This window comes from Paraphaeosphaeria sporulosa (assembly GCF_001642045.1).
Source record: "Paraphaeosphaeria sporulosa strain AP3s5-JAC2a unplaced genomic scaffold CC84scaffold_11, whole genome shotgun sequence".
NCBI classification, from domain to species: domain Eukaryota; kingdom Fungi; phylum Ascomycota; class Dothideomycetes; order Pleosporales; family Didymosphaeriaceae; genus Paraphaeosphaeria; species Paraphaeosphaeria sporulosa.
In genome coordinates, this window is record NW_017253370.1 from 1,210,731 (window position 1) to 1,234,549 (window position 23,819).

General features: G+C 53.7%; 10 protein-coding genes across 10 annotated transcripts; 3 read left to right on the forward strand and 7 right to left on the reverse strand.

Moving 5' to 3' along the window:
• Positions 1 to 128: 128 nt before the first annotated feature.
• On the reverse strand, positions 129 to 1,612 carry CC84DRAFT_1190348 (Metallo-dependent phosphatase; the record flags this gene model as incomplete). The annotated part of the gene is made up of 5 exons (XM_018181111.1): positions 129 to 197; positions 230 to 536; positions 588 to 845; positions 902 to 915; positions 962 to 1,612. The coding sequence occupies 5 exons, from the start codon at positions 1,610 to 1,612 to the stop codon at positions 129 to 131; spliced, it is 1,299 nt and encodes a 432-aa protein (XP_018031569.1).
• A 1,152-nt stretch (positions 1,613 to 2,764) lies between these two features.
• Positions 2,765 to 4,849, forward strand: CC84DRAFT_1154812 (multispanning membrane protein; the record flags this gene model as incomplete). Its single annotated transcript, XM_018176910.1, has 3 exons — positions 2,765 to 3,686; positions 3,771 to 4,555; positions 4,610 to 4,849. 3 exons carry the CDS (start codon positions 2,768 to 2,770, stop codon positions 4,847 to 4,849), a joined length of 1,944 nt encoding a protein of 647 aa, XP_018031570.1.
• A 467-nt stretch (positions 4,850 to 5,316) lies between these two features.
• On the reverse strand, positions 5,317 to 6,214 carry CC84DRAFT_1221733 (uncharacterized protein; the record flags this gene model as incomplete). Its single annotated transcript, XM_018183297.1, has 6 exons — positions 5,317 to 5,550; positions 5,607 to 5,846; positions 5,907 to 5,948; positions 5,998 to 6,069; positions 6,118 to 6,148; positions 6,201 to 6,214. The coding sequence occupies 6 exons, from the start codon at positions 6,212 to 6,214 to the stop codon at positions 5,317 to 5,319; spliced, it is 633 nt and encodes a 210-aa protein (XP_018031571.1).
• A 2,146-nt stretch (positions 6,215 to 8,360) lies between these two features.
• Positions 8,361 to 9,535, reverse strand: CC84DRAFT_280148 (uncharacterized protein). The gene is made up of 3 exons (XM_018185745.1): positions 9,099 to 9,535; positions 8,893 to 9,045; positions 8,361 to 8,832 (listed from the first exon to the last, which is right to left on the reverse strand). The coding sequence occupies exons 1-3, from the start codon at positions 9,297 to 9,299 to the stop codon at positions 8,527 to 8,529; spliced, it is 660 nt and encodes a 219-aa protein (XP_018031572.1). The 5' UTR covers positions 9,300 to 9,535; the 3' UTR covers positions 8,361 to 8,526.
• On the reverse strand, positions 9,476 to 11,414 carry CC84DRAFT_280082 (aldehyde dehydrogenase). Its single transcript, XM_018185744.1, has 3 exons — positions 11,008 to 11,414; positions 10,901 to 10,955; positions 9,476 to 10,850 (listed from the first exon to the last, which is right to left on the reverse strand). Exons 1-3 carry the CDS (start codon positions 11,311 to 11,313, stop codon positions 9,772 to 9,774), a joined length of 1,440 nt encoding a protein of 479 aa, XP_018031573.1. The 5' UTR covers positions 11,314 to 11,414; the 3' UTR covers positions 9,476 to 9,771.
• A 1,741-nt stretch (positions 11,415 to 13,155) lies between these two features.
• On the forward strand, positions 13,156 to 14,640 carry CC84DRAFT_280404 (uncharacterized protein). The gene is made up of 3 exons (XM_018185746.1): positions 13,156 to 13,750; positions 13,806 to 14,014; positions 14,130 to 14,640. Exons 1-3 carry the CDS (start codon positions 13,576 to 13,578, stop codon positions 14,352 to 14,354), a joined length of 609 nt encoding a protein of 202 aa, XP_018031574.1. The 5' UTR covers positions 13,156 to 13,575; the 3' UTR covers positions 14,355 to 14,640.
• On the reverse strand, positions 14,367 to 17,196 carry CC84DRAFT_1128701 (peroxisomal ABC transporter-like protein). Its single transcript, XM_018175807.1, has 2 exons — positions 14,959 to 17,196; positions 14,367 to 14,898 (listed from the first exon to the last, which is right to left on the reverse strand). Exons 1-2 carry the CDS (start codon positions 17,099 to 17,101, stop codon positions 14,465 to 14,467), a joined length of 2,577 nt encoding a protein of 858 aa, XP_018031575.1. The 5' UTR covers positions 17,102 to 17,196; the 3' UTR covers positions 14,367 to 14,464.
• Positions 17,197 to 17,734: 538 nt separating this feature from the next.
• On the reverse strand, positions 17,735 to 18,148 carry CC84DRAFT_1101722 (uncharacterized protein; the record flags this gene model as incomplete). Its single annotated transcript, XM_018174929.1, has 1 exon — positions 17,735 to 18,148. A coding segment is annotated over one exon (414 nt), but the record flags the coding sequence as incomplete, so codon positions are not given.
• A 376-nt stretch (positions 18,149 to 18,524) lies between these two features.
• CC84DRAFT_1199203 (PLP-dependent transferase) lies at positions 18,525 to 20,736 on the forward strand (the record flags this gene model as incomplete). Its single annotated transcript, XM_018181609.1, has 3 exons — positions 18,525 to 18,701; positions 19,468 to 20,188; positions 20,444 to 20,736. The coding sequence occupies 3 exons, from the start codon at positions 18,525 to 18,527 to the stop codon at positions 20,734 to 20,736; spliced, it is 1,191 nt and encodes a 396-aa protein (XP_018031577.1).
• A 741-nt stretch (positions 20,737 to 21,477) lies between these two features.
• CC84DRAFT_1263222 (uncharacterized protein) lies at positions 21,478 to 23,164 on the reverse strand (the record flags this gene model as incomplete). The annotated part of the gene is made up of 6 exons (XM_018185218.1): positions 21,478 to 22,204; positions 22,254 to 22,363; positions 22,418 to 22,683; positions 22,735 to 22,806; positions 22,856 to 22,892; positions 22,943 to 23,164. 6 exons carry the CDS (start codon positions 23,162 to 23,164, stop codon positions 21,478 to 21,480), a joined length of 1,434 nt encoding a protein of 477 aa, XP_018031578.1.
• Positions 23,165 to 23,819: the final 655 nt, after the last annotated feature.

Consider the following 23,819-nt stretch of genomic DNA (forward strand, 5'->3'; position numbering starts at 1 on the left):
TCCTCTTCGGTGGACTTGCTGTCTGGGACATTTTGGTCGGTCTTGGGCTCCGAATAGTCGTAGTCTTGGTGGCCATGGATTCTCTTTTGGTATTAATATGCTTGGACTTAGCTGTTGTCTTCGTGGCCTTAGATGATGATGCCGTCGTCTTTGTACTCTGCTTGCTCGTGGAGGAATGAGGTTTCCCCGATGTCGTCCTGATTCCATCATCATCGGGCCTACCGCTAACATTGTTCTTGGGTATTGTACCGTCACTCAGCTTGACTTCGACACGCGGATACTTGTCGATCCCATAAGTCGAATTCAACATGACTCGACCGGAGATCTCGCCATCTTCAAGCCGGTTCCACGTCTCGATGGCGTTATCGCCTCCGAGGGCATCCTCAAAGATGACAATGTGCCGCCCGCCTCGCATGACCTCTGAGTAGCCGCCGTAGCCCGTGTGCCTCCCAAAGCATATATTGAGACCACCGTCTTGAGTATCAGAAGGCCAGCCAGCAGGAATTGGCTTGGGAGTCTCGGTCCATTTCATACACCTGAATCACTCAGTCAAGGGCCTTGCGGAATAAAAACGAGGGGGACAATACCAGTCGGTCTTATGGTCGTGTCCAGAAAAGACGCCTAACAGACCCGGCGTATCAACAAGCCCTTGCATGAATACAATGCCTTTATTGTCATCCTGAACTCCAAGCTCTTCGTGCCACTGTATGCCTGGCATTTTGTTCGCGCTTATCAACCCAGCTTGTGCATATTTATCTGTTATCAATATGGGAATGTGGGCAAATACAAGGCTTGGAACAGGCTTTCCGCCATGTTCATTTTCGAGTTGCTTGCGCGTTCGCTTGCTGTACGCGAAGGTGTCAACGCAGGCGGGAGTACACGAACAGAATGTTTGACTTACAACCAGTCGACGACCTATACTGTTAGAGATGCAGTTGAATATGCAGCGAGTCTTACTCACATCAGAGTGCACATAGCCGTAGACATCCTGCTTGTTGTTACCGTCACCCGTATATCCAAACCCGCCCTTGCTGTCAAAGAACCATAGGACCATCTTGAGCACTTGTTTTCCATTGATATTGGAATAAAGCGGAATGAAATAGTTGGTCGTTCCGACTAAATTCGGGTCGCCAGCCACTGAACTCGTAGTAAACGTAAGCTGTCCACCGTTCTTGCGATCGTTTGCCGTCCTCCAGATGTGCTCCGACATCCAGCGCGTGTTGCAGGTCGCGCTCCAGTCATGATTCCCAAACGTTGCCGTGAAAGGCAGCTTGCGGTTGAGGAAGGGCTGCATAGCTTTGTCGAGGAACCTGTAAGAGTCCTTCTCGGCGAGCCACTCGCAGGTCGTGATGTCGCCATTGAGCACAGCTAAGTTGGTGCCGTGTTCATAATCCAAGACTTTATTCATGACATCCACAGTAAGGTCGTCAGACCATGTGCCTTTCTGAATGTCGTCCTGTATGCCGAAGTCGCCCAGATGAAGGTCGTTGAACATGGTGATCTCGAATTTGCCGTTCGAGAAATACAAGCCTGGATAGTCGACATCCCGCGGTTCCAACGGTGCTGCGCGCACAATGGCTGCAAGCGCCACCAGGACTTGTTCCAGCTTCATGGTCGATATAAGGCCGTCAGAGTTGACGGGCAAGACAAGGACTGAAGCACGATGACACAGGCAGGAAGTAGAAGAATTTTAGCTAAAAGAAAGACAGAAAGTGAGGGAAATTTGTGAGTGCAATGACGGGAAACCGCAGGTAAGCCCAACGAGTGGCTTTTCTGGAAGGAACTCCATATCCGAACTAGGTTAGCGGGTGATAGTAATGCCTTTGCTGCAGCTCTTCAACGCGATACCGTTTAGCAATTCGTCTGTAGTAGACGATCTGCAAGTTGCAAAACTCAAGCAAGTCTTGCTTGAGCACGCGGTTTGAATTGTGATACGTGTGCTACGTGCGGCCACAGACCAGGGCTGTGTGATTGTAGCCACTGTGGCCTCCTAATTTTTCTCTTCCCAGAATTTCGAAAGTTATCCTGTTCACATGATTTAGCGATTCTTAGATCAAATGAACTCTGGCTCGAGAACTTTCCGGTAAACGGTACTTCCCTAAAAACAATGTGCTTGTACAGGTGGTAGACGCAGGCTTCTCTTGCCGTCAGCTTCATCATTGAGGTTTTCATTTTCGTTTGTTCTATATCCTCCTCTTCGCATGCATCTTCACGTGTTCCGAAAGGTGTTGCATGGCGAAGAGCGTGTTGTCGAGACATAACAGAATTCCGCCAGAGCCAAGATTTGCGCCTGCGATGCAATTACAATGAATCAGTTGTGAGCTTCTTCTCGTAGCTAAATATGTCCAGGATGGCTCTGGGTCGGTGCAGCAGAGCCAACGCAACGGCTTCGCCTTATCGCCATCCAGAATGTGGAGCGGACCCCATGCGGACCTGGCGTATTACTTTCCTCGAGCGTTTGCATCACCGCTCGTTAGATGACGAGTATCTCCAATGTATCGCAGCTTCTGTTATCGCACACGGTACGGTATGTGCGACCTGTTTGTGCAACCGCGATTGTGCGCCCTTGCAGCTCTTGCGCATACCTCTCACTTGACCCAGTAGCCACGTCCTTTCTCTAGTTCTTTCAAACCGTCCTGCATTATCTTGAGATCGGGTATCCACAAAGACCCACATCTCCAAGCTGTTCAACATGCACGTGGATGTGCGGTACAGTGCGCTTATATGTGCGCTTCTCGCGTTCACGAACGCGTTCTATGTGCCAGGTATGCCAGTCCTTAACTTTGCGGAATCACAGCTGATGCCAGCTTTAGGAGTCACTTTCAAGTCCTACCGAGACGGAGAAACAATACCTCTTCTCGTGAACAAGATTTACAGCGAAGAATCGGAACTCCAGTTCGCATACACGGAACTTCCTTTCGTATGCCCTCCGACTGGTCGCCTAAAGGCAGGGCGATTCTCGAGCGGGGCCAGCATTTCCCTGAATCTAGGCGAAGTCCTGCGCGGTGATCGGATCACGGTCTCGGACTACCAACTAGTGATGGGCCAAGACGAGGAGGCCAAGTTTCTGTGCTCCAGGGAGGTCAGCGCAGCTGGGATTCAGAAGACAAAGCTTCTCATCCAAAATGAGTACAGGGCAGAATGGATTGTGGACAACTTACCAGGCGCGACGAGTTTCATGAGTACAGACAAGAGCAGGAAATACTATGCTGCGGGTTTCAAGATTGGTCAGGTTATCAACCCTGTGGATGCCAATCTCAATTTTGCGATATATAATCATGTTACTCTCGTGCTGAGATGGCATCGTGTGCCAGGAATGGGGGCCAACAAGGGAAAGAAGGTCATCGTCGGGTTCGAAGTCTATCCGAAAAGTATATCCGCAAGTGGTCGAAAGGAGGACGGGCTGCCACCGTCTGGCGAGGTCACTCATGATCCGTTCATCCTGGCTGTACCCTCAAATGCAACAGATGTGCGAGACACGCCCGATACAAGCATCACGATACCATTCACGTACTCAGTGTACTGGCGTGAGGATGAAAAGCTCGAGTGGAAGCATCGTTGGAACATGTATTTCGTAGCTTCCGACGACAGCTCGAACGTACATTGGCTTGCGATTTTGAACTCATTCGTCATTGCCGGACTCCTCACGGCCGTTGTAGCGGTGGTATTCACGCGCACCATACGAGGTGAGCTCAAAGGCGATGTCAGCAAGCTCAAACCTATGAAGCATCATCCATCAAGCGCAGTCAAAAAGAGCAGCGGCTCACTAGGCTCAATTGAAGACATCGAGCGAGCAGCCGAAATTTCTGACGGTGAAGAGGAAGAACTTGCAGGTTGGAAGCTCGTCCATGGAGACGTCTTCCGCGCGCCTGCCTACGCCGGTCTCTTCTCTGCTGTCGTAGGCTCTGGCACCCAGCTCATCTTCGCCACCGTCGGCATCATCATCCTCTCCGCCGTAGGTGTCCTCAATCCAAGCTTCCGTGGCGGCTACATCAGCGTAGGCATAGGCCTCTGGCTCTTCGGAGGTCTCTTCGCAGGCTACTTCTCTTCGCGTCTCTACAGAACCTTTGGTCTTGAGGACTGGCAGCAGAACGTTCTCTGTACCGCATCTTTAGTCCCCGGTCTCCTCTTCGCAGCTATCTTCATCCTCAACCTCTTTGTCTGGATCCAGGCCTCTAGTACCGCACTTCCGTTCACCACTCTGGTTGCCTTGATAGCCCTGTGGTTGTTCGTTCAACTGCCTCTTGCATATATTGGCGGGTGGTATGGATACACGCAAGCCGGCGCCTATAACCATCCCATCAAAGCGAACGCAATTCCACGACAAGTGCCTCCACACAGTTGGTACTTGAGAAGCATGCAAACGTTCTTGTTTGCCGGCTTTGCGCCATTTATGGTTATGTACATTGAATTGCTGTTTGTTTTCAAGAGCTTGTGGTTGGACAAAAGTGGATATTACTATGTGTTCGGGTTCATGAGCGTTGTAGGGGTGATCCTGGGGGTTACTGTAGTCGAGGCAGCGGTCGTAGCTACATATCTACAGTTATGCTCTGAGGTGAGTGACTCTTCAACTCAACTCTTTGCGCACCTTACTCACCTCGAGCTCTAGAATTACCACTGGTGGTGGCAATCTTTTCTCGCCGGCTCTTCTTCCGCACTCTGGATCTTCGGGTACCTCGCCTATTACTTTTGGACTAAACTAAACATCACCGGCTTCATGTCCGGCCTGCTTTTCTTCGCATATGGCGCGTTGGCGTGCGCGGTATATGGGTTGTTAGTTGGCACGATTGGGTTCCTCGCGAGCTATGTCTTTGTGAGGAGGATCTATGCGGCTGTTAAAGTGGACTAAACGAGGCTGCGCAAGGAATTTGGGCGAGAAACCTACAGCTTTCGTCTAATCTGAACTGCTGTATTGACAAAAATAGGATCATTTCGCTGCGTATAAGCGCCAGATTAAGATAGCAACAAACGAATCACTTTCCACAACCAACTCCTAGTATTCCAACCCCATGCGTGAGTCGTTGACTATCCGGTACTGTGTCATAGTCATCTTGCCCAGGTCTAAAGTACTCATGTCAAACACCGGATGTACTACCTGGGCTTGTCATACTGGTGGCGCTGACGCATGCCACTCCACCTTGATCGAAAAGTCCCTACTCAGCTTCATGCCCTCATGCCACAACTGGAACCCCATGTCCGCAGCGCCGAAATTGGCTTTTACCACGAAGTCTATCCGGTGGTACATCTCGCCTGTGGTCCACCAATACCTATTCTTCAGCTTGAACGTGCTCAGTGGGAGGAGCGAAAGTTCGGAGTCTACGCGGCACACAGAACGGCAGGCTGGTGGGTCAGTTGGCAAATGTTGCTTCGATTATGCGGATTTTGGGACTTATATGCGTTCATGACGTTTGGAAGCGTGCTGGCGTCCAACTCGGAGCAGATGATCTCGGTGGGAAACATTCGCGTGGGGCTCGGCTGCGCAGCTGTTGCGGGGGGGCCTTTGCGCTTGAAGGTTTGCACAATGGGCTCGTCGCTGGAGACGGGTTGGCCCTGCTTTCGTTAGTGACAGGCCCAGTCTTCGTCTCGGATTGTAATGCCTGTTTGACGAAGCAGTCGATGTACTGCATGACGTAAGGTTTCTTGTAAAGCGGATCTATCTGGGTCGTGACTCCGTAACAAAGTTGGTCGTTAGGATCGTAGAGGACTTTGCAGAGCGTGCCGTAGGACGTGCGGCAGCAGCGCCAGCCGAGGACGTTGCGACCGCTTTTCAGCTTTTGCATGCGGTCGGCGACGTTGCCGTTACAGACAACTAGCTGAGGCTCTGGAACGACGCGTATCTGGAGGTTCTGTCCATTTAGACGAGGTGCTCATTCATGGGCATATCGTTCGATCAGAGAGTCTCGCACATAGGCGGCGTTCCCAAAACCCCCCGAAAGAACCATGTGCGCCTGTTGGTATCAGCGTGTACGGCTTCGAGACTTGTCATTTGTGACATACCACTAGCTCGTAAGGGATCTTTTCTTGCACGCGAACCAGCTGTTTATGGATCGTCTCGTACAGTTTGAGGAGCTTTGCAACGTGTCAGATGTCGCTTTCATACTGATAGGGAAGACGAACCTGATTGTCGAAGTATGACTTCAGTTCAGATCTGCAAGACTCTTAGCAAGCAGTCGTTGCGCCTAACTTTCCACTCCACCCACCGTCTGAACTCCATGTCGCCATTGATAATTCCGTGCACTTCGTTGACATAGCGTCTATCAAGTTCAGGGACGCATATTCTGAAGGTAACAGTGAAAGAAGAAGAATCTTCCGAGCCGTACTCACATTTCGCGTTCCTTTGAGCTGACGCTTAACCTCTAAAACCTGCTCTGCGTAGCTCTGCACGAGTTATTAATACTGTCTGCTAACTCGCATCTTCCAGGCAGTTTCCCCAAGATCCTGAAGCCCCATATGAGAAGAAGAATTCGCAGCGTGTAGGCGTTGGTGCACGACGGACTCAAATATATCATCAAGCTTCGTTGATCCAATGTTTGCTCCTGCAGGCGCGATTAGCGGAGGTGAGCCACGAGTCTAGTGATAACGGCTTATCGAAAACGACTTCAATCTGTTGGAGACTCAGCGCTCCAGCTGAAGCTGTGTTCTTCACCCCGAAGACCGGCAGATCCTGAAACCACTCAAGGTCCTGTTATACAGTCTGTGCGATGCATCTAACATACCGTAGTACCTCCGCCCACGTCGCAAACGAACAGTATATCATCTTCCACGAACTTTGAAGATCGCAGGAGTGTTCCTTGCGGTATGGACCGCCGCAGCCTCTGCCTCAGTCAACCCAATCACCACTGTATGATTCAGCGGACACCAAAACCCGCGTGTTGTGTAATCCTTCGCAATCGTTCAACAGTGGGGGGCTTCCATGTTGTCGGAACTGAACATATGAACTCGATCTTCGCGTGCTCCCAGCGGCTTGCGACTTCGCCGCGCAGACGGGCTTCAATGCGTCGGCAGAGCAGCTGGAAATAGTCGCAGTACCTAGATTAGGTGAGCCAGAGTCAGTATGAGAAGGCTAGAGCGCGTACCATTTCTCGACGTCTGCAAGCAATGGCATCTTGGATGGGTCTTTAGAGCTTCTGCGTGCTTCTTCTGCCAAATCCTCATCGAGCCAGACCTTGAATCATTCTCTAGTATCATCTTCTACGCCGTTCTGATCTTGCGCACTCTCCGCCTGGAAACCCCATCATGATGGAGTAGTCGAGCCTCGTGGGTAGACGAGGATCGTGGGAACCTCTACACACTCAGTATTACCACTGATGACCTGGATACGGGGGCCTCCCACCTTGTCTTCGTTTGCCTGAAGTCTCCCGGGCCACTTTTGAATATGTCTGACCATGTCAGAGCCTGTAGCAACGTTGCAGTATGCCAATCCAGTGCCTAGAGGGTCTCATTAGGAAACATTAGTAGCTGCTGTGAGTCTTATTCACACGTTGTCCCGAAGTCAACTGACACAACGAGGTCAGGCCGACTCATCTTGGTAACGAACAATGATTGACTCAGTTCAATCTGATTGTACAGAAAGCGCTCCTTCAGACGAGTACGGAGATAATTGAGATGCAAGATTGAATTGTCAAGGAAGGTCGAATTAAGTCTAGAACCAATAATACGGATGCTGTTGAGCGGTTCGAGGCTTCGACTGGATCACAGCCGCACGTCCCAAAACGGCCTTGAATAGGCGTTACTACAAACCACATATCGACACCAACGCGAGATGAAAATGTTACGGCCAGAGCCATTTGCCTTCTAACAGAGGTTCCTTACCAGACCTTTCCTCGGGCACCATGATTTTCGCCGGCAACGACACCACACAAAGCAGCGACGCAGGCATCGTCGACCTTCCTTTGCCCTACCACGCCGCGCCCTCTCCACAGCCCCAAACACCCGCGCTACACCGCAATACCACCCTCTCCCTCACCCTCAACGCCTTCTTCCTCGCCTACCTCGGCGGCGAACGCTGCTACGCCACCGTCTCGCGCGACGCCTTCGCGGTGTCAGAGCTAGGCGCCAACTACACGTGCAATTGTGCGCGGGCGGCAGCGACGGGTACGGGTATGTGCAGGAGCAGGACGGCGGCGGGGTGCGGGAGGCGTGGCTCGGCATGTTCCACCAGCTCGAGTGTCTGCACCAGATGCTGTGGGCGCTGAGAGGGCAAGCGGAGAAGAAGAGGAAGGATTCTGTGGTTGATGAGCAAGACGACCAGGGCGAGGCGCAGTGGGACCGTTGCTTTGATTACTTGAGGCAGGGTTGTGCTGTGCGGGGCGGACGACACGGTCGAGGTGAGCGATGGGGTTGGGGGCGGGTGGGAGAGCTTCGGGGATGGGGGCGTGGGGAGGCAGTGTCGGGGTCCGGGGTGGTTGTACGGGGTGACGCAGTGCGGGCGGAGGGGTGCAAGGACGGGCTGGTTTTCCACGGCTAGGGCGAGGTCGCTACATCCATCAAGAAGGAAGGATCGCTGGCGCAGGATAGGGACATGCATTACTCGACGTCGATCCGCCTTCTGTCGTCCTCGACCAGTCGCCGCTCCAGACTGCAGCGCAGCACCCTGTGTTTCTGTGCGATTCCGTGCGCCTTCAGCCTATCGTCGTCGTCGTCCCAGTAGACCGCCCACCCGCGGCCGCCCTCGGCCTCCTCCACAGCGACAAGACACTCGTCCCCGTTCAACGTGAGCCCCTGCTCGTCGTCCTCGGTCCAGTCCCAGGGCCCAACCACATGCTCGCGTGCCTCCGCCCGCGGCCCGTACCGCAGCTCCCGCGTCTCCGTGTCGGCGAATATCCAGTTGAGCTTGGGCTTGCCCGCTTTGGCTTTGCCTTTCGCACCGGCATCGGCGGGGACGGTGCTGACGAGGCCGAGCACGGGACGCGCGGGCATGGGGCGGTGCGGCAGGTCCTCGGCGGGGAAGGGCAGGTAGAAGCCGGTGAACGGGTGTGGTGCAGCGTGCGAGTCCGGGTCGTCCTTTGGGAGCTGCGTGTGCGCGTCCTTGGGCCAGAGGCGGAGCTGGTTCTGTGTCAGGCAGGCGCAGCGTGCATCGTGCAGGGAACGGGGCACACCTTTCCGTCCTTTAACACGACGATGGCATCGTGCACCTCGTCCCGTTTGCGCGACGCGGCATCGCAGTACACGTCGAGGTAAAACGGGGCCTGGCGCTCTTCGGATTCGGCTTCTTCGTCCAGCAGCCGCTGCTGGTGCACTGCTTCGGACGCGCCGACGGCCGTGGGTATCGCCGTCAGCGCCAGCAGGTCGAGCACCATGGTGTTATCGGTCGTGGTAGCCAAGCGAGCAGCAATGGTGCTTGCGCATGGTGAGCGCGAGCCCCGGCAAGCGACGAGAGATGCATTCCAAGGTTCCAGACGGATGGTACGATGCTGTCATCGCCCGCGCGACTGGCACCCCGTAATGCCCCGCAGCGCGTTCGCCAGGGATCCGATTGGACACTAACGTTCAGGCACGTACGCACACGATTGAACGTTGCCCCGGCCTTCGACAACCGCAAAATACTGCCGAGTTGGGAAGTTCCAGAGAAGGCTTCCTTCTGCAGTGGAGTACCGTGCTTACTCGCATACATGTTACACAAGCAAACACCATTGGTTCATGTTCTCATTTGCTAGTCCTACAGTAGGAATATACCCTAATCCAGCGTGCAGTCTCCACAGTGCCGAAGCAGTTCCGTTCTGCACCAACGTATGCGTACATTCTCGCCGAGCCCCTCGCCCCGTCCTACGCTTATGACTTGTACACGTGGATGACGTGTGCGTTCATGAACGCGAGGAGCCCAGTCTTGCCCCACTCGCCACCAATGCCGGACTCCTTGTGCCCGCCAAAGATGGCCTGCGGCGTCGGCTTCTCCCACGAGTTGACAAAGACGGAGCCAGCTTCGAGGCGGCGCGCGACCTGCGACGCCTTCTCGACATCCTTGCCCCAGACGCAGGCACCGAGACCCATCTTGGTGTCGTTGGCGCGCGCAACAACTTCGTCGAGATCTGACCACGGTTGCGTAGGAACGATGGGGCCAAAGGGCTCCTCGGCAACGATGCGGGAGTCGTTGGGCGGGTTGTCGATGATGGCCGGCTGGATGAAGAAGCCCTTGCCGGACGCGACGTCGGGCTCGCCGACGGCGAACTTGTAGCCCTTGGCTTTGGTGTCGGCGAAGAACTCCTTGACCTTCTCGTACTGCATAGGGTTCTGCACAGGGCCGAGCAGGTTGTCGCCGTCGTCGGGGCTTCCGACCTTGATGGACTTTGTAAACTTGACCATCTCCTCCAGGAACTCCTTGTAGATGGACTCGTGGATGTAGATTCGCTTTGTGGCGACGCAGACCTGGCCCGAGTTCTGGAAAGCACCCATGACGACTTCAGGGGCAACCTTCTTGATGTCAACATCGGGCAAGATGATGGAAGCATCGTTGCCACCGAGCTCGAGGGTGACACGCTTCAACGTCTTGGCCGAGGTTTCCATGACCTTCTTGCCAGTTGCGATGGAACCAGTGAAAGAGATCTTGGCAATGTCCGGATGAGCGCACATCTGGGCGCCGAGCTCATTGTTGCCGCCTACTGCCTGGACGAGACCCGGAGCGAAGAATTCCTGCATGATCTCGACCACTTTGAGGCCGGTGTAGGGGGTGAAAGGCGATGGCTTGATGATGATGGCATTGCCGGTCAAAAGGGCAGGGGCGACCTTGCCGATGGACAGGACCAAGGGGAAGTTCCAGGGGATGATACCTGCGCAAACACCGAGCGGGGTATACTCGGTGTAAATGGTCTTTTCATCATCATCGACCGTATCCACGGGGATGTCCAGTGAGCCTGGATGGCGTCAGCATTCAACGCTTGTCGTCAGCCAAAATGTCACTTACAGTGGTACTGGATAAATCCAACGATGCCGCCGACTTCGATGGCGGCGAACTTCCTCTGTGGAATGGTCAGATGCGTTACACGGGCCCAGCAATACTGGGCAACGTACCGGCTTGCCCGTCTCCTTGCAAAGCAGGGTGGTGAGGTCGTCTGTGAATTGACTGAAGTAGTCGCAGAACTTGAGCAGGGTTTCCTTCCTCTTCTGAAGCGGCGTATCCCTCCACGCGGGGAAGGCCTTCTTTGCGGCCTCAACGGCGTCATTTAGGTCCTGCTCGCTACCAATGGGGACGGGCCAGTTCTCCTGGCCGGTGGCGGGGTTGATGCCGTGGTGCACATTGTCACTGCCGCGCCGCTTGCCGTCGACAATGTTGTAGAACTTGTCGAACTCGATGGTCGACACTTTTGAGGGAGACATACTGCAGTAAGTCTGATGGGGAGATGAGGGAGGGATGAGAATCAGATCAGATCTGGACCAGGTATGAGGAATAAGGTGATATTTAAGTCAATCGGATGGGGAGATGAGGGGGGATGAGAATCTGATCAGATCTGGACCAAGTATGAGGAATGAGGTGATATTTAAGGCAATGCTGGCCGCGACACGCCAGCGTCACAGTACCCATGTCTACCCGATTGTATCCTAGGAGAGAGACGATGATGCAGGCGGGGCAGTCCTGTACTTTTTCCCGCGTGCGACCAGAGCCGTGCGGGGCAGCCTCCACCTGCCGTAGGGAAAGGTGCAATTGCCCACCCGGGCAAGCTCCATGCTTCCCAAGACAGTACCCGGAGGTTGCCACATCCGTCTTGCACCCAGCGCTGCTCTTTGATGACGCTGACAGAAGAATGCCGCTGACGTTCAGACGCCATCAACGCAGACTCGCGCATGGCAATCGACCGCTTGACGTTGACGTTGCGCGCACCTGGCCGCTTAGCGCATTGCGGGTCGTATCATCGAGAGACGAGTCGAAACAAGTGACAAAGCACCGTCGCACGAACAATCCTCGGCCTAAGAGATACAGTCGTCTTCGCCCCCAAGCCCACAATGGAGCTTGCGGGCGCCAGCGACAACGTCCACACTGCCGAAACCGCGCTGCGAAACCTCAGCCAAGTGCCGGAGCACCGCCCTAGTGTGGCCTGGGGCCACTGAATCGGCCCGAGGTTACCCTGATGTTCAGCAATTGCACACGATACAAGTTACGGTGTACACGCAAAAAAGAGGGTACACAGCGATGTTCCTCGCATCTCCACCGGAAAGAGGACCCTCACGCAAGACCCTGATGTCCAGGAGGCTAGCTTGGCCCACATGGGCGAGCACTTTCCCGTCTCGAGACGCGAGTACCCAGCACCGCGACACCCATTCTGCTCGACTCAAAAGCCTCGACCTGCCTCGTGTACGCTCTGTTCGCCACATTGGGCGTGCTGTTTTGTAATCTCGCAATAGCGTATACTAGAAAATCGCTGATTGGCCACGCTGCTTGAGAGACTCCGCAAAACTGACTCGGGCACAACGCTCAGTGAGGTGGCACCTTATCGCAGCATCGAAAACCTTTGCTGGATACCGCTTGCTCCTTCGCCGTCAAGTTTATGTTGTAATCTGCCCAGGCCTGCGACAGACACGTGATCCAGGAGCGGTAACAGTTGACTGGCTTGACTGTTTTGCCTGTACTCCCTCGCTTAGCATATTAACCAAACATCACGATGCTAACAATAGCAGACAGAGACCTCTTCGAATGATATCCATCGAATAAAAAAGCAGAAGACCTCGCAATGTATCGAGTTCGTCGTTGTTCTTCAACAAAATTCCTCGGAAGCCTGCGTCGTTCACTGCAATGGCCACCATTTAATATCTCCTTGATGAACAATACGAAAGGCGAAATCTTCCTACCTGCGTTCGGCAGGACCGTTGGGTTATATGCAAGCCTCTTCCCGCTAGAGATCTCAAACTTTCTGCAGGTCTCCGGCTGGTAATTAACCGTTGCCGTTCACCTCGCCAGTCGCGACCTCGACCAAGGTCTTCCAATCTATTATATACAACGCCCGTCCTCTTTCGAGCGCGCCATCTTGCCATCGTGCTCCCACTCCCAACTATCGCATGCTATTCTTGGACCACAGCTCAAGATACCCCAGGTTTTTCAAAGGTCTAGAGCAAACGTGTTCTCTATGCGACTGAGCACGTAGCGCCTGATTGTCCGTATGCTAGCTGCAGCTGCGAAATGAAGACGCTCTACGACATGGTGAAAGCACGCCAGTAGAACGAATCATAGACATCCGTCCCAAACGTACAGGGCATCCTAGCATGGATCACCACCTTGGAGCAGGTAGCGATATGCTTTTTTGGGAGCAGAACTATATGAGCTTGCAGGCAACGTGATAGTGGATCGCAACGCTGCAGGGTCTCGCTTCCAACTACCGTGAACCATCACTGGAAGCTGATCAACCTGCAGTACCCGGTTCAGCAGATTGGAATATATAAGACCTGCGTCGCTCCCTTCCTTTCCCGTCCACAGTCCTCTACAAACGTGCCGCCACCTCCACACACCATCTCATTCTTCCATTGTTCGCCACCCTACCTCATCTTGAAGGGAAATACATCTACCCAGTTGATCTCCTCCAGGATCCAAATCCATACACCAACCATCGACTTCACCAGAAGGACAATACTCCACAGACAGTAGTGACAATGAAGTCTTTCGTCGCGCTCTCACTCCCGCTCCTCGCGCTCGCCGCACCCCACGCGCTCGACGCTTCCTCGGCGCCCCCATCCTTCAAAATCAACAAAGTCATCTCCGGCGGCTCCGGCTGTCCCCAGGGCAGCATCGACGTCAACTGGACCAACAACGGCATCCTGCCCATCTGTACGCCAATCCTACCATTACCATCCATGATGCACCGTTAAGCTAACCGCCACAGACTTCAGCAAAGACTTCACCGCCTCCGTCGGCCCCAGCGTCACCGCCGACCAGAGCCGCAAAAACTGCCAAATCAACCTCGACATCTCGTACTCGCCTGGATACTCGTACAGCGTGTACAGCGCCGACTACACAGGGTATGCGAACATCGACTCGGGCGTCAAGGGGACGGTCGCGGCGCACTATTACTTCTCCGGCGAGCAGGACACCGTACGTTTCTTTTTCTATACGTGCCTCCAACGTACTTTTCTGTACCCACGCTCTATGCAGCTCACACTGCAAGGGGCCAAGGAAGAATGAAGAACACTTGCTAATGAACAAACAGGGCTCCACCAGCCTCACCCTCCAAGGCCCCTACAACGGCAAGTACGTCAAGCAGGATGACGTCGTCACCAGCGTGTGGAGCCCGTGCGGGCAGCAGTCGTTGTTGAATGTCAATGCTGAGGTCTCGCTCACGCCCTTGGGCAGCTATGCGAGCGGGCAGCTCGCGGTGAACAAGGAGACGGGCCGGTTCACAAACCAGTTGTACATCCGATGGAAGCAGTGCTAGGCTGCGGGGTGGAAAAGGAGGCGTCTCGTAGTGTTTCTTATGCAGTTCTAGAGCAAAATGCAAGTGCACTTAATCATACAACCGTGTACATGCCGCCTGCCAGCACGTCGTTACGCATCGCCCACGTCGCCGCCTTGGTGCGCGTCCGACTCCTGCTCGTCAGCGACCTCCGCATACGCGTCCAACTCCTGCTCGTCAGCGACCTCCGCATACGCGTCCAACTCCTGCTCGTCAGCGACCTCCGCATACGCGTCCGACTCCTGCTCGTCAGCGACCTCCGCATACGCCGGCGGCGCAAGCTCGTCGCCGCCCTCGAGCCACACGCGCGCCAGCTCCGCGTCAATCTCCTGCTTCCGCTTCGTCCACTGCTCGACCTTGGCGAGCCGCTCGCGCAGCTCCGCAAGCTCCTTTTCCACGCTCGACTTCTCGCTCTCGGTGCCGATGCGCTGGAACTCCCACTCGTCGCCCTGTTCGCCCATGCCGAGCGTGAGCGTGTACGTGTGGTACCGCTTGAGGGAGGCGCGGGTGGAGATTGTGATGAGCGCTATACAGGGTTAACCTTGCTCTCGTAGTCAAAGGAATGGGGAGTGGTGAGGCGACTTACTAATTCCCTTCGCCTTGGCGCGCTCGTACAGCAGGCCCTCGACATCGGACGACACAGCGCTGGTGCCCTCGTCGATGAACGCGTACCGCGGCTCGTGGTACAGCAGCCGCGCAATGCCTATGCGCTGCTTCTCGCCGCCGCTGAAGACGTCTTTCCACACCTTCTTGGTGTCCCAGCCGCCCTCGCGGTCGGGGATGTAGCCCAGCTTTGCCTCCTCGAGGATCTGGCTGAGCTCGATGTCGCGGCGGCCCGCGGCCTTCATGTCGACCTCGGTGTGCGGGTAGATGACCTGGTCGCGCAGAGTGCCTGTGCTGAGGTACGGCCGCTGAGGGAGGAACATGATGCCATCTGTGCCGATGGTGCGCGGCCGGCTGACAAGACCGCGGTAGGTGGGCCACAGGCCGGCGACGATGCGCGCGACGGCGCTCTTGCCGACGCCGTTGGGTCCGGCGATGAGGAGGTGCTCGCCTGAGTGGACGATGAAAGAGAGAGATTCGATGAGCTCGTCACCGCCCATGGGGTATAAGGCTGGTGCGACGACAGGCACGTGTTCGAGACGGACGCCGTCGAAGCCTTTGTGGACTGTCCCTTGGACGTCGGACACAGAATAGAGTTCTGGGCGCGTGCCGGGGGTAGGGTGGTAGGAGTCTGAGTGGACGCGGTGCAATGTGCTGATGAGAGTGTACACACGTGATGTGTAACCAGCAAGTTCCGAGAGATCTTTGATAGAGTACATCATGCGGCCTCCAGCGTCCGCAAGCGAGAGCATGAGCCGCTTGTTGGTAATGAAATCTTTCATGCGGTTCCGTTCCCTGTTCTGCTTCTCGCCGCCAGATAGCTCTTGTGTGCTACCTAGGCCGCCCCAGGCGGGAAGGAAGACGGGAAGCGAAGTGATCAGGTAGCCAAAGGCTGACCAAGAGTACTTGAGCACAAAGTCCTCGAGCATGTTGTAGCGGATCTTCAAGCTGTAGATGCCTTCCATCCAGTGCTTGAGATCCTTGAAACCTTTGTCGAGAAAGTGTTTCTCCATCTCATCGCCCCCGTAGAAAGCGACTTCTTCGGCGTTTGCGATCAAGCGAGAGTGCAGCGCTCTGAAGTCGCCTTCTCTACGGCCTTCGACGGCTTTGAGCTTGCCGAATGGAGGGGACAGACGTCGCAGAATCGTCGCGGTGAGGAAGTAGTTGCTCAACAGTCCAGTGAAAGCCAACGGACCCAGCGACTGGATGAGCTGATAGTTGAACACGCAGATGTCGACGAACGGCTTGCCGAGGGAAGAATAGAGGGATGCCGCAGATGCGCAGAACAAGGTGAGGTCTTGGGTAATGAACTGGTCTGCACCCTGGCCTACTCCGCCATCCAAGTTGTGCAGTTTGTAGTAATTGAGGTGGTCGTTCAGGTAGAGATCGTGGATGTATCTCGTGAGTCGCGTCCTGAAAGCAATGGAGACCTTGGACTGCAGGAATTTGATCATGGCGTTTGTGTAGGACGAAAAGGTGCCAACTCCGAGCCACTTGACGATGCCCCACAGGAAAGCCTTCCCGTTGCCTGCAACCAGATCGCGGACAATCTCTCCGTCTAGTCGCGCGACCACCAGCGACAAGTAGGTCCTCAGCATCAAGAAGACACTATGGCTGATGAGCAAGCCAGACTCCTTGCTGTTCCATCGCGGGATCATGATGTTCAGCAGGCTCAGGAACTGGTGCAGGAAGGCGAGGTTCAGGCCGGGCTTGGTCTGCGGCGGCGGTGCTTGCGGGTTGCTTGCGTCGGCCATGCGCGCGGCGCGCGGCGGCTGGAGGAAGAGGCGACGATGCGCATCGAAGGTGGTGGGCTTGGTCGGGTGGATGACCACCTTGGACGTCGAGTCTCGGTATGGCACGTAGATCGTCCGGGACCCGTCCTTCCCTCGCAGGCCCGAATTGCGCCTCAACAGCCGCCGCCCCGTCTCTTTCTCGGCGCGGGTTTTCTGGTACCACGTCCGCGCGCCATAGCCCGAGCCGATTATGGTGAGCGCGAGCGTGATGGCGGAGAGCAGCTTCGTGAGCTTCGAGGCATCGCCGACGCGGGTGCGGAGCAGGACCGCATAGTGCTTGTAGAGGGCGAGGAGCGGATCATGCGGCTGTCGCAGTGTAGATTGTGCGGCCATTGCAGGCCATGGAGATCCTCTGGCAGAGGACTTTCATGTCTCGGGCGTGGAGAGTGCAGCGTCGGCGGTGTTGGCTGTCTGTCATGTGCAATCGGACCTCTGCGAGCCATGATGCGTCTGGAGCTCCCTGAGCCGAGGCATGTGAAACCCCCACGTGATGGCACTAGCATCCAAATCTGGGGAAGAGCTCTCTCCACACTCCACACACCGCGCCGTGCACCCTAGCTCAAATCTCGACTTCGCATCGCAACATGTCCCTTGTCGCCCTTTTCGTGGCTGGGAAGCGTGTCTTGATTTGTAGGCGTGACGGAAATCGAACCATATGTATCTAGGTCTGTGATATCCCATTGATCTCGTCTTCTTTTTTCGGATCCAGGCCATGACCTTCCAGGTCTATATCTCTCAGCTTCATTTGAAGGCCCAGCACATCTAGACCTGAAAATGGATGCCATGGATTCTGAAAAAGGAAGAATCTGATTATACCGAGTATGAGAAAGCCGATGGTTGTCTCCCCAATACCCCATAGCACGACGTACGCGATGTAGTAAGTTATGTCTAATGAGAGCATCAGCTGCAACAAATAAACAAGCCGGACGACAACACATATACAAGCACTAAATTCCTCAATATTATTCATGAAACATTAGAGGTGGTACTCACAACAGTCCAATTTGCAAAGAGCAGCGATACGCCGAGTCGTTTAGGGCGAGAGATGTGCAATTTCCAGGTCCTCCGCTGTGGTAGTAGCAATATGGCGAAGTCGGATAGAATGTTGACAATTCCAGAAACAAAATTGTTCGCTCCAATATTAATGGGATAACTGCCGCCCTCGAATAGCGGATTCCAGATCTTTTCGTGTGGGTGGCAGCGCCATACTTCTATCAACGTACCCGACCCGTAGTAAATGATGTTGGCCCATATTAAAGCATGTAAGGTCCAGAACATCCAGCGTTGTCCCTGCTGCACAAACAGCCTCAGCCAGTCCAGCAGGATCGCAATCTTGAGGCACATAACCACGAGGCCGTAGAATATGGATCCAATATGAATGTTCTACTGGATGTAAGGCCCCACTCAAAGCACCTAAAAAGGTCTTCACACTCACGTATTGCACCTGAGACAAGAACTTCATTTAAAAGTCCCACTGGTGCATCAAGGGCCCTGGAAGAATCGATGTTGCGTACAAAAAGGTCACTCGCCCTATGAGACGGAGAATTATTCTAATGATAATAGCTAGTATATGTTGCCACGAGAACACCCCCCACTGCTATCGCGCAGACGTCCTGTCGCCTCTTCGGAATACACAAGCGGGGGACAAATGCGCGAGCATGCGTAGGTACCCTAGGTAATTTGGGGAGCTCGGAAACAGCCTCGGGTTAGGGTTACCGCAATACGTGTAAGGAGCGAAATAACCAAGAGATTGGAAATGGGTCTTCACAACGATGTCCTTGGCTTGGCACGGTTCATGCCAAACTGGAAGAAACAATTCCTTCGAGACGTAAAAAAACCTCGTAAACATGCTTGGTTTGTCACCAACCTTGGGGGCTATGGACGAGAGGCCGGCAAAGGACACACAAAAGCCTGCAGACACTGCAACGGATTGGTGCGTCCGCCGCTCGCAGTTCACTCTTAGTACCGAGATACCCGTGGCCGCTTTTCTTCTGGGCATTGCTTCAGTCAAAACTCGTTTACTTGTTGTCACGTGCACCTGGCAAGACGCTGTGGTGGAAGAGAGTCTTGTGCTAGGGTTAATGATGGATATGAAAGCGTGGCTGGGGCAGATAGGACAATAGTTGATACGTGTTTTTGGTCCCCCTATTCGATCCAATCTTTCTTATAGCAACATTCTGGCGTAGATTGACCGGATATGGCAGTTTCTTCACTAACGCATCCCTGAGGTCTCTCATTTAATTTCACTCTCAAACTGCTTGGAGACAATGACAATTAGAGGAAGTCTTACCAGACTCTGATCAACCATTAGCTCGTCCTGGCGTACAAGCATTCGTCGCGCCTCACTTTGCTCTGCGTTGACGTTGATGCTTTTGGCTAGTCTTGTAGCAAAAGGAGAAGATCACCAACTGCGCTCGCCTGCAAACATGGAGTAGCCATTGAGCGACTTCTTCGAGCCATCTGTGCAGACTTAGTTCACTGTTTGTCATTCAATGGCACCTCACAGTCTCGTGGAGGAATATTGTCCTCATGAAATCACATCAACCACAGTACTGCCAAAGCGCGCACCCAAAGCTCAGGTGAACGTAGAGGATTCGATCCTCGCCCCTTTGAGTTTCCTCAACACTCGTCTTCGAAGCCAGCATGCGAGACCGGAAAGATCGAGTTGTCTCCCGATTTTCTACTGGAACATCGAAAAGACTCTAGACTTGCGTCGCGACTCTAGGAGCCTGTACACGATTGTTCAAATTTGCTGGCAGACAAGCAACGCGACCGACTTCTGTTCTGGACATATACTGTCGCTAAACGCCACTGGCAAACTTCGCAATGAATTTGTCGCCGAAGCTGGCAAGGGATCCTTGCTTCACCCTTGGCTCCGGTGGCGTTCGACTATGGACAGAAACTACTCGTATTTGGAAGAAGCGGAGCGTGAAATTGCCGCTTTCCATGGCGCCGAAGAAGGTTTACTCGTTGGTTCAGTATTCGAAGCAAATGTGGCGGTGGAGACCGCTTTACCCCAGCCTGGCGACGTGCTTCTTTACGACAAGCTAGTGCATGCGAGTACCCATGAAGGAATGAAGAAGAGCCGTGCGAAGCATCGAGTGGAATTTCTTCACAATGACCTGGAAAGCTTCCGGGATACGATTATCGATATTTTGGAGAACGATGGTTCCATTCGCGAAGGTAAATCTACCGTTCTTGTGGCTGTGGAGTCCATATATAGCATGGGCGGCGACGTTTGTCCACTGAGGGAGATAGTTGACATTGGAGAAAAACTATGCTCGCGTCAAGGAAACATACAGTTCATTGTCGATGATGCATACAGTGTCGGAGTGATTGGACCCAAGGGTTCAGGCTTGGTCCGTGAACTAGGACTAGAGAAGCACGTTGCAGTGGTAGTCCATTCCTATCGAAAGCCATGTGATCCACAGAAGGTGCATATGATCAATTCGCCATGCAAGATGCCTAGGCAAAGTATTTAGCTGACATTTACATTAGCAATCATCCTCGGCAACAAGACTGTTCGCGACGCGCTCGTGAATTAGGAAATCCATCGTACTTACTACATCGCCTTCTTGCAGCTATCAAAGCTGGCTAAACCCTGCTTGGTATTCAACACGGCCGTATTGTAACTCGATCCATTTTCTCTCAAGCGAGGAGATTAACTTCTGCCAGCTCGAACACGTATCCAAGCTCATGCCCGGCTCTTCTTTGAGACTCTCACATCCCATCCATTGTGGAATAAGACAAAGTCCACATCACTAATCCGTGTACCTTTGGCTGAAGGCTGGGAGAAGAGGCCGTTCTTGACCCACATAATGACGGTGTCAACTCGCCAGAGATACACCTACTGGCTATTTGTGCATCTGATGGCAGCATCCTACAGCGTCTTTCCTGTGCCATGTCCCATCGTCCCAATTGGCCAGAACAGATTGAGAATCATCTTCCACTCAAACAATACCGAATAACAAATCGTAGCGTTGGTAAATGCCATGTTTGCATGGGTTGAAGATATGTTCGCAATAGAGGAGGCAGAACAGCGGAGTCAGCGAGTAGCGTAGTGAAGAAGGTCAATCAGTGAATGAGAAGAGAGGGACTGGAGGGTACACTATAGGAGCAAGCGTGCGCTTGTAACATGCTTCCCGTCTACTTACGTAAATTGTTCTAGCGAGTTGTGTATCAATAAGTGAAGTAGTTTTTGAAGCACACAAAGCTAAAATGGTCTAAACAATCATCAATGACGTCAACATGATGTCCGTCTGGGCAAACTTGCTCCCACTTATGAAAAGAATTTGATGTTGTCGATTAAAGAGGAATCTCATATATAACAAGAGACGGTGCATTCGCGGAGCAATTCACTCAGTCGAAATCAGACGGTGTTCAATGTCTGGTGCAACCACTTTGATGAACATATAATGGGTTCAAATCTAGCGTCCGTAGGAATAGCAGACATCTATACCCAGGGCGTCTCCAGTATGCGGGCGCATTGTACCGTTAGGGTTTAGGATCCGTGAAAGCAGAATCAAATTAATGAGGCACGAGACTTTCGTCAGTGCGGACGTAAGAAGTAGGCACACTGGAGGATGTGGCGGAAGATCTGGGACTGCACGAGCCGTACACATCTCAAGCAACGGCCAAGAGGGTACGCATCTGAAAGACTGAACACTAGACACTAAATGCTACAGCGTTCGGCAAGGCAAGCCTCAACATCACACTCTTGACGCTTGTCCGCGAACCGAATTACTCCGATAAAACTGTATTTCCGTTTCCAGCTCCAGCATCCTTGCCTCCATCGAATGTATGTGCTCCTCTATCGCGCGAACAGAAGAAGTCCTTGCGAACCCTTGATTTGGCAGCACATCCTTTTCCGACGACGAATCATCAATATCTGCCTCTTTCCACGGCTCACGTATGATAGAAGGTGGCTGCTCCTCATCGGTAACCCACCTGGGCCTCCCTGAATTCCATTGTCCCACACCCCGTTGAGGTCGTGCGGGCTGGTACGCGCGCTCGCGAATGGGCTGCAGATCCAACAACACTACGTCTTCTCGCGTTTCCAACAAGGGTTGCACGCCGAAATGCTGCTGTACGGTAATTCCGGCGCTCTTCTCCTTGTCCGTGTTCTGTGAAGGGAGGAGGTTGCTCGAGTGGTAAGACTGACTCCTGGAGAACCAGCTCGACCGCTTTCCGCTCGAGGCCGTCGAGCTGCCCCAGCCTTTCCCGAATCGCGATGGCCTCGAGCGCGATGACGAGTCGTCCAGAGAGCCGCACCAGAGACGGACGAGAGCGCGGATGGTGGGCACCGCGGCGCAGACGTGACCAACCACGCTGGCCACGAATCCGAGGATTGTGGCGCCGACGGTGGTGTAAGGCTGGTCCTCGGAGGAGACTACGCCGGGGAGCGTTGGGAGACGGGCGACGGAAATGCCGATGATACTGTCGGATCCTGTAAGACTGTGATAGAGGAGGGTTGAAGCGGACATACCAGACGCCCAGCCCAAAGAAGGTGAGCAGTTGGATTTTTTTTGAACGTCGCAACTTAAGCCTCAGGACTACTGGAATGGGTAATACAAAGATGAGGACTTCCGCAATGACCTATGCCCAGGTGGAACGTTAGTGTGCATCAAATCATAGATCGTAGATACTGACTTCAAAGACCACAGTTGCCCTGAGTACCGCTATCCAATCGATACACTTCGCCGTCTTCTGCGCCTCTAGATCCCATATTGCGTGTACAGGAATACACTGTAGAGCTGCCAGAAAGACTAGCGGTCCGGTGTATAAGATCGTGAAGACCGTAAAGATCATAACCGCTCGCTTCAGCCAAGGGTTCGGAAAGATGCGCACGTACAGACAGAGGATGCTGAATTTGAGTATGAGCAGCTCCAACGCCCAGCAGATGGTCGTTATGTATGCTACATAGGATCAGATCATACAGTTGGTCGAATGGAGAACGGTATACACACTCCACTGGCCGATGGTCTTGACTTGGTGGTAAGTGAGGTCCCAGATATGATGGCCTATTCCGGCTTCGGCATCTATTCATAAACTTAGTAAAAAGATTTAAAAAGATAAGCATTCACGTACTCAACAGTAGGGAGACAGTCATTGGGATTACGAGAATCTGGTTCCGGTCAATTATCCACTCCACATGGATGGGCGTGTTATTCTTACGATCGAGGCAAGTTGAAGCCAATCGTCCCACCAAAGCGGGCTCCCACCGAGGTGCCGCGATACGAAGCGCAAGATGACTGCAACGATGGAGATAATGCCAGTTGTCCACGCAGTGATTTTTATGCTCAACGACTTGTTGTCATGCGGCTTGTCGCACAAGTCGGCTTGTACGTGCAGAAGTGCTACTTTCAGATTAGATGCTATACCAGATGAAAAGAGCATAATTCTTTGGACTCATCCATTGAATCTGACATGGCACACTTACTGAATGTCTCTTCATACGTGCAGTTTGCCTTCAGACATGGCTGGAGTATTCGAGTGGAGTTTTTCGAAGCGCACTGACATTCTATGTCTAGAAGTGAGCAGCCTATAGATGTCGCTTCTTGTCCTAGGCAAGTCAACTGAACGACAGTGAGCGACCCAACACCAAAGAGTCTATCAAGTACTCACAGCACACTTCGGTATCTCATTGATGATACCCAACAACCCACTATCGACAGCGCGTGCACCATTGCGCTCTGCCGCCAGCCGCTCCAACGCGGCTGCTCCTCGGAGGAGCACTGCAAACAGCAAAAGCAGCACGAGGCGCAGGGTCATACCGCACAGATCGTTCTTGCGACAAACCTCAGAGTGGGGCCCCGAGGTACTTCTTAAGGCAACGGCACGCCCCCCTCGCACGTTGCGCACTCCTGCATCTGCAGGTCGGGGATGCCCGCCACATGCCTATGGTCTGCAGGGTAAGCCAAACTACTGTCCAACATTCAGGGCCCCCTTCTGCTCGGGTACCAATCCCCTCCCTCCATCACGCAAAATCTCTTCGCAGAAAGGCGGGGGAAGGATAAGAGATCGGCTGTTCGGTAGCTGCTGAAACCGTGGG

What these genes read in the sequence shown, in the direction of transcription:
- CC84DRAFT_280404 (XM_018185746.1), top strand. Translation starts at nt 13,576, where the DNA reads ATGAAGTCTTTCGTCGCGCTCTCACTCCCGCTCCTCGCGCTCGCCGCA. An exon ending in CAACGGCATCCTGCCCATCT is followed by an intron (nt 13,751 to 13,805) that starts GTACGCCAATCC and finishes TAACCGCCACAG; the next exon opens with ACTTCAGCAAAGACTTCACC. An exon ending in TCTCCGGCGAGCAGGACACC is followed by an intron (nt 14,015 to 14,129) that starts GTACGTTTCTTT and finishes ATGAACAAACAG; the next exon opens with GGCTCCACCAGCCTCACCCT.
- CC84DRAFT_1128701 (XM_018175807.1), bottom strand. Translation starts at nt 17,101, where the DNA reads ATGGCCGCACAATCTACACTGCGACAGCCGCATGATCCGCTCCTCGCC. An exon ending in CGCCAAGGCGAAGGGAATTA is followed by an intron (nt 14,899 to 14,958) that starts GTAAGTCGCCTC and finishes AACCCTGTATAG; the next exon opens with CGCTCATCACAATCTCCACC.
- CC84DRAFT_280148 (XM_018185745.1), bottom strand. Translation starts at nt 9,299, where the DNA reads ATGGTGCTCGACCTGCTGGCGCTGACGGCGATACCCACGGCCGTCGGC. An exon ending in TCGTGTTAAAGGACGGAAAG is followed by an intron (nt 9,046 to 9,098) that starts GTGTGCCCCGTT and finishes ACACAGAACCAG; the next exon opens with CTCCGCCTCTGGCCCAAGGA. An exon ending in CGCGTCCCGTGCTCGGCCTC is followed by an intron (nt 8,833 to 8,892) that starts GTCAGCACCGTC and finishes GGCAAGCCCAAG; the next exon opens with CTCAACTGGATATTCGCCGA.
- CC84DRAFT_280082 (XM_018185744.1), bottom strand. Translation starts at nt 11,313, where the DNA reads ATGTCTCCCTCAAAAGTGTCGACCATCGAGTTCGACAAGTTCTACAAC. An exon ending in GCAAGGAGACGGGCAAGCCG is followed by an intron (nt 10,956 to 11,007) that starts GTACGTTGCCCA and finishes ACCATTCCACAG; the next exon opens with AGGAAGTTCGCCGCCATCGA. An exon ending in TGGATTTATCCAGTACCACT is followed by an intron (nt 10,851 to 10,900) that starts GTAAGTGACATT and finishes GACGCCATCCAG; the next exon opens with GCTCACTGGACATCCCCGTG.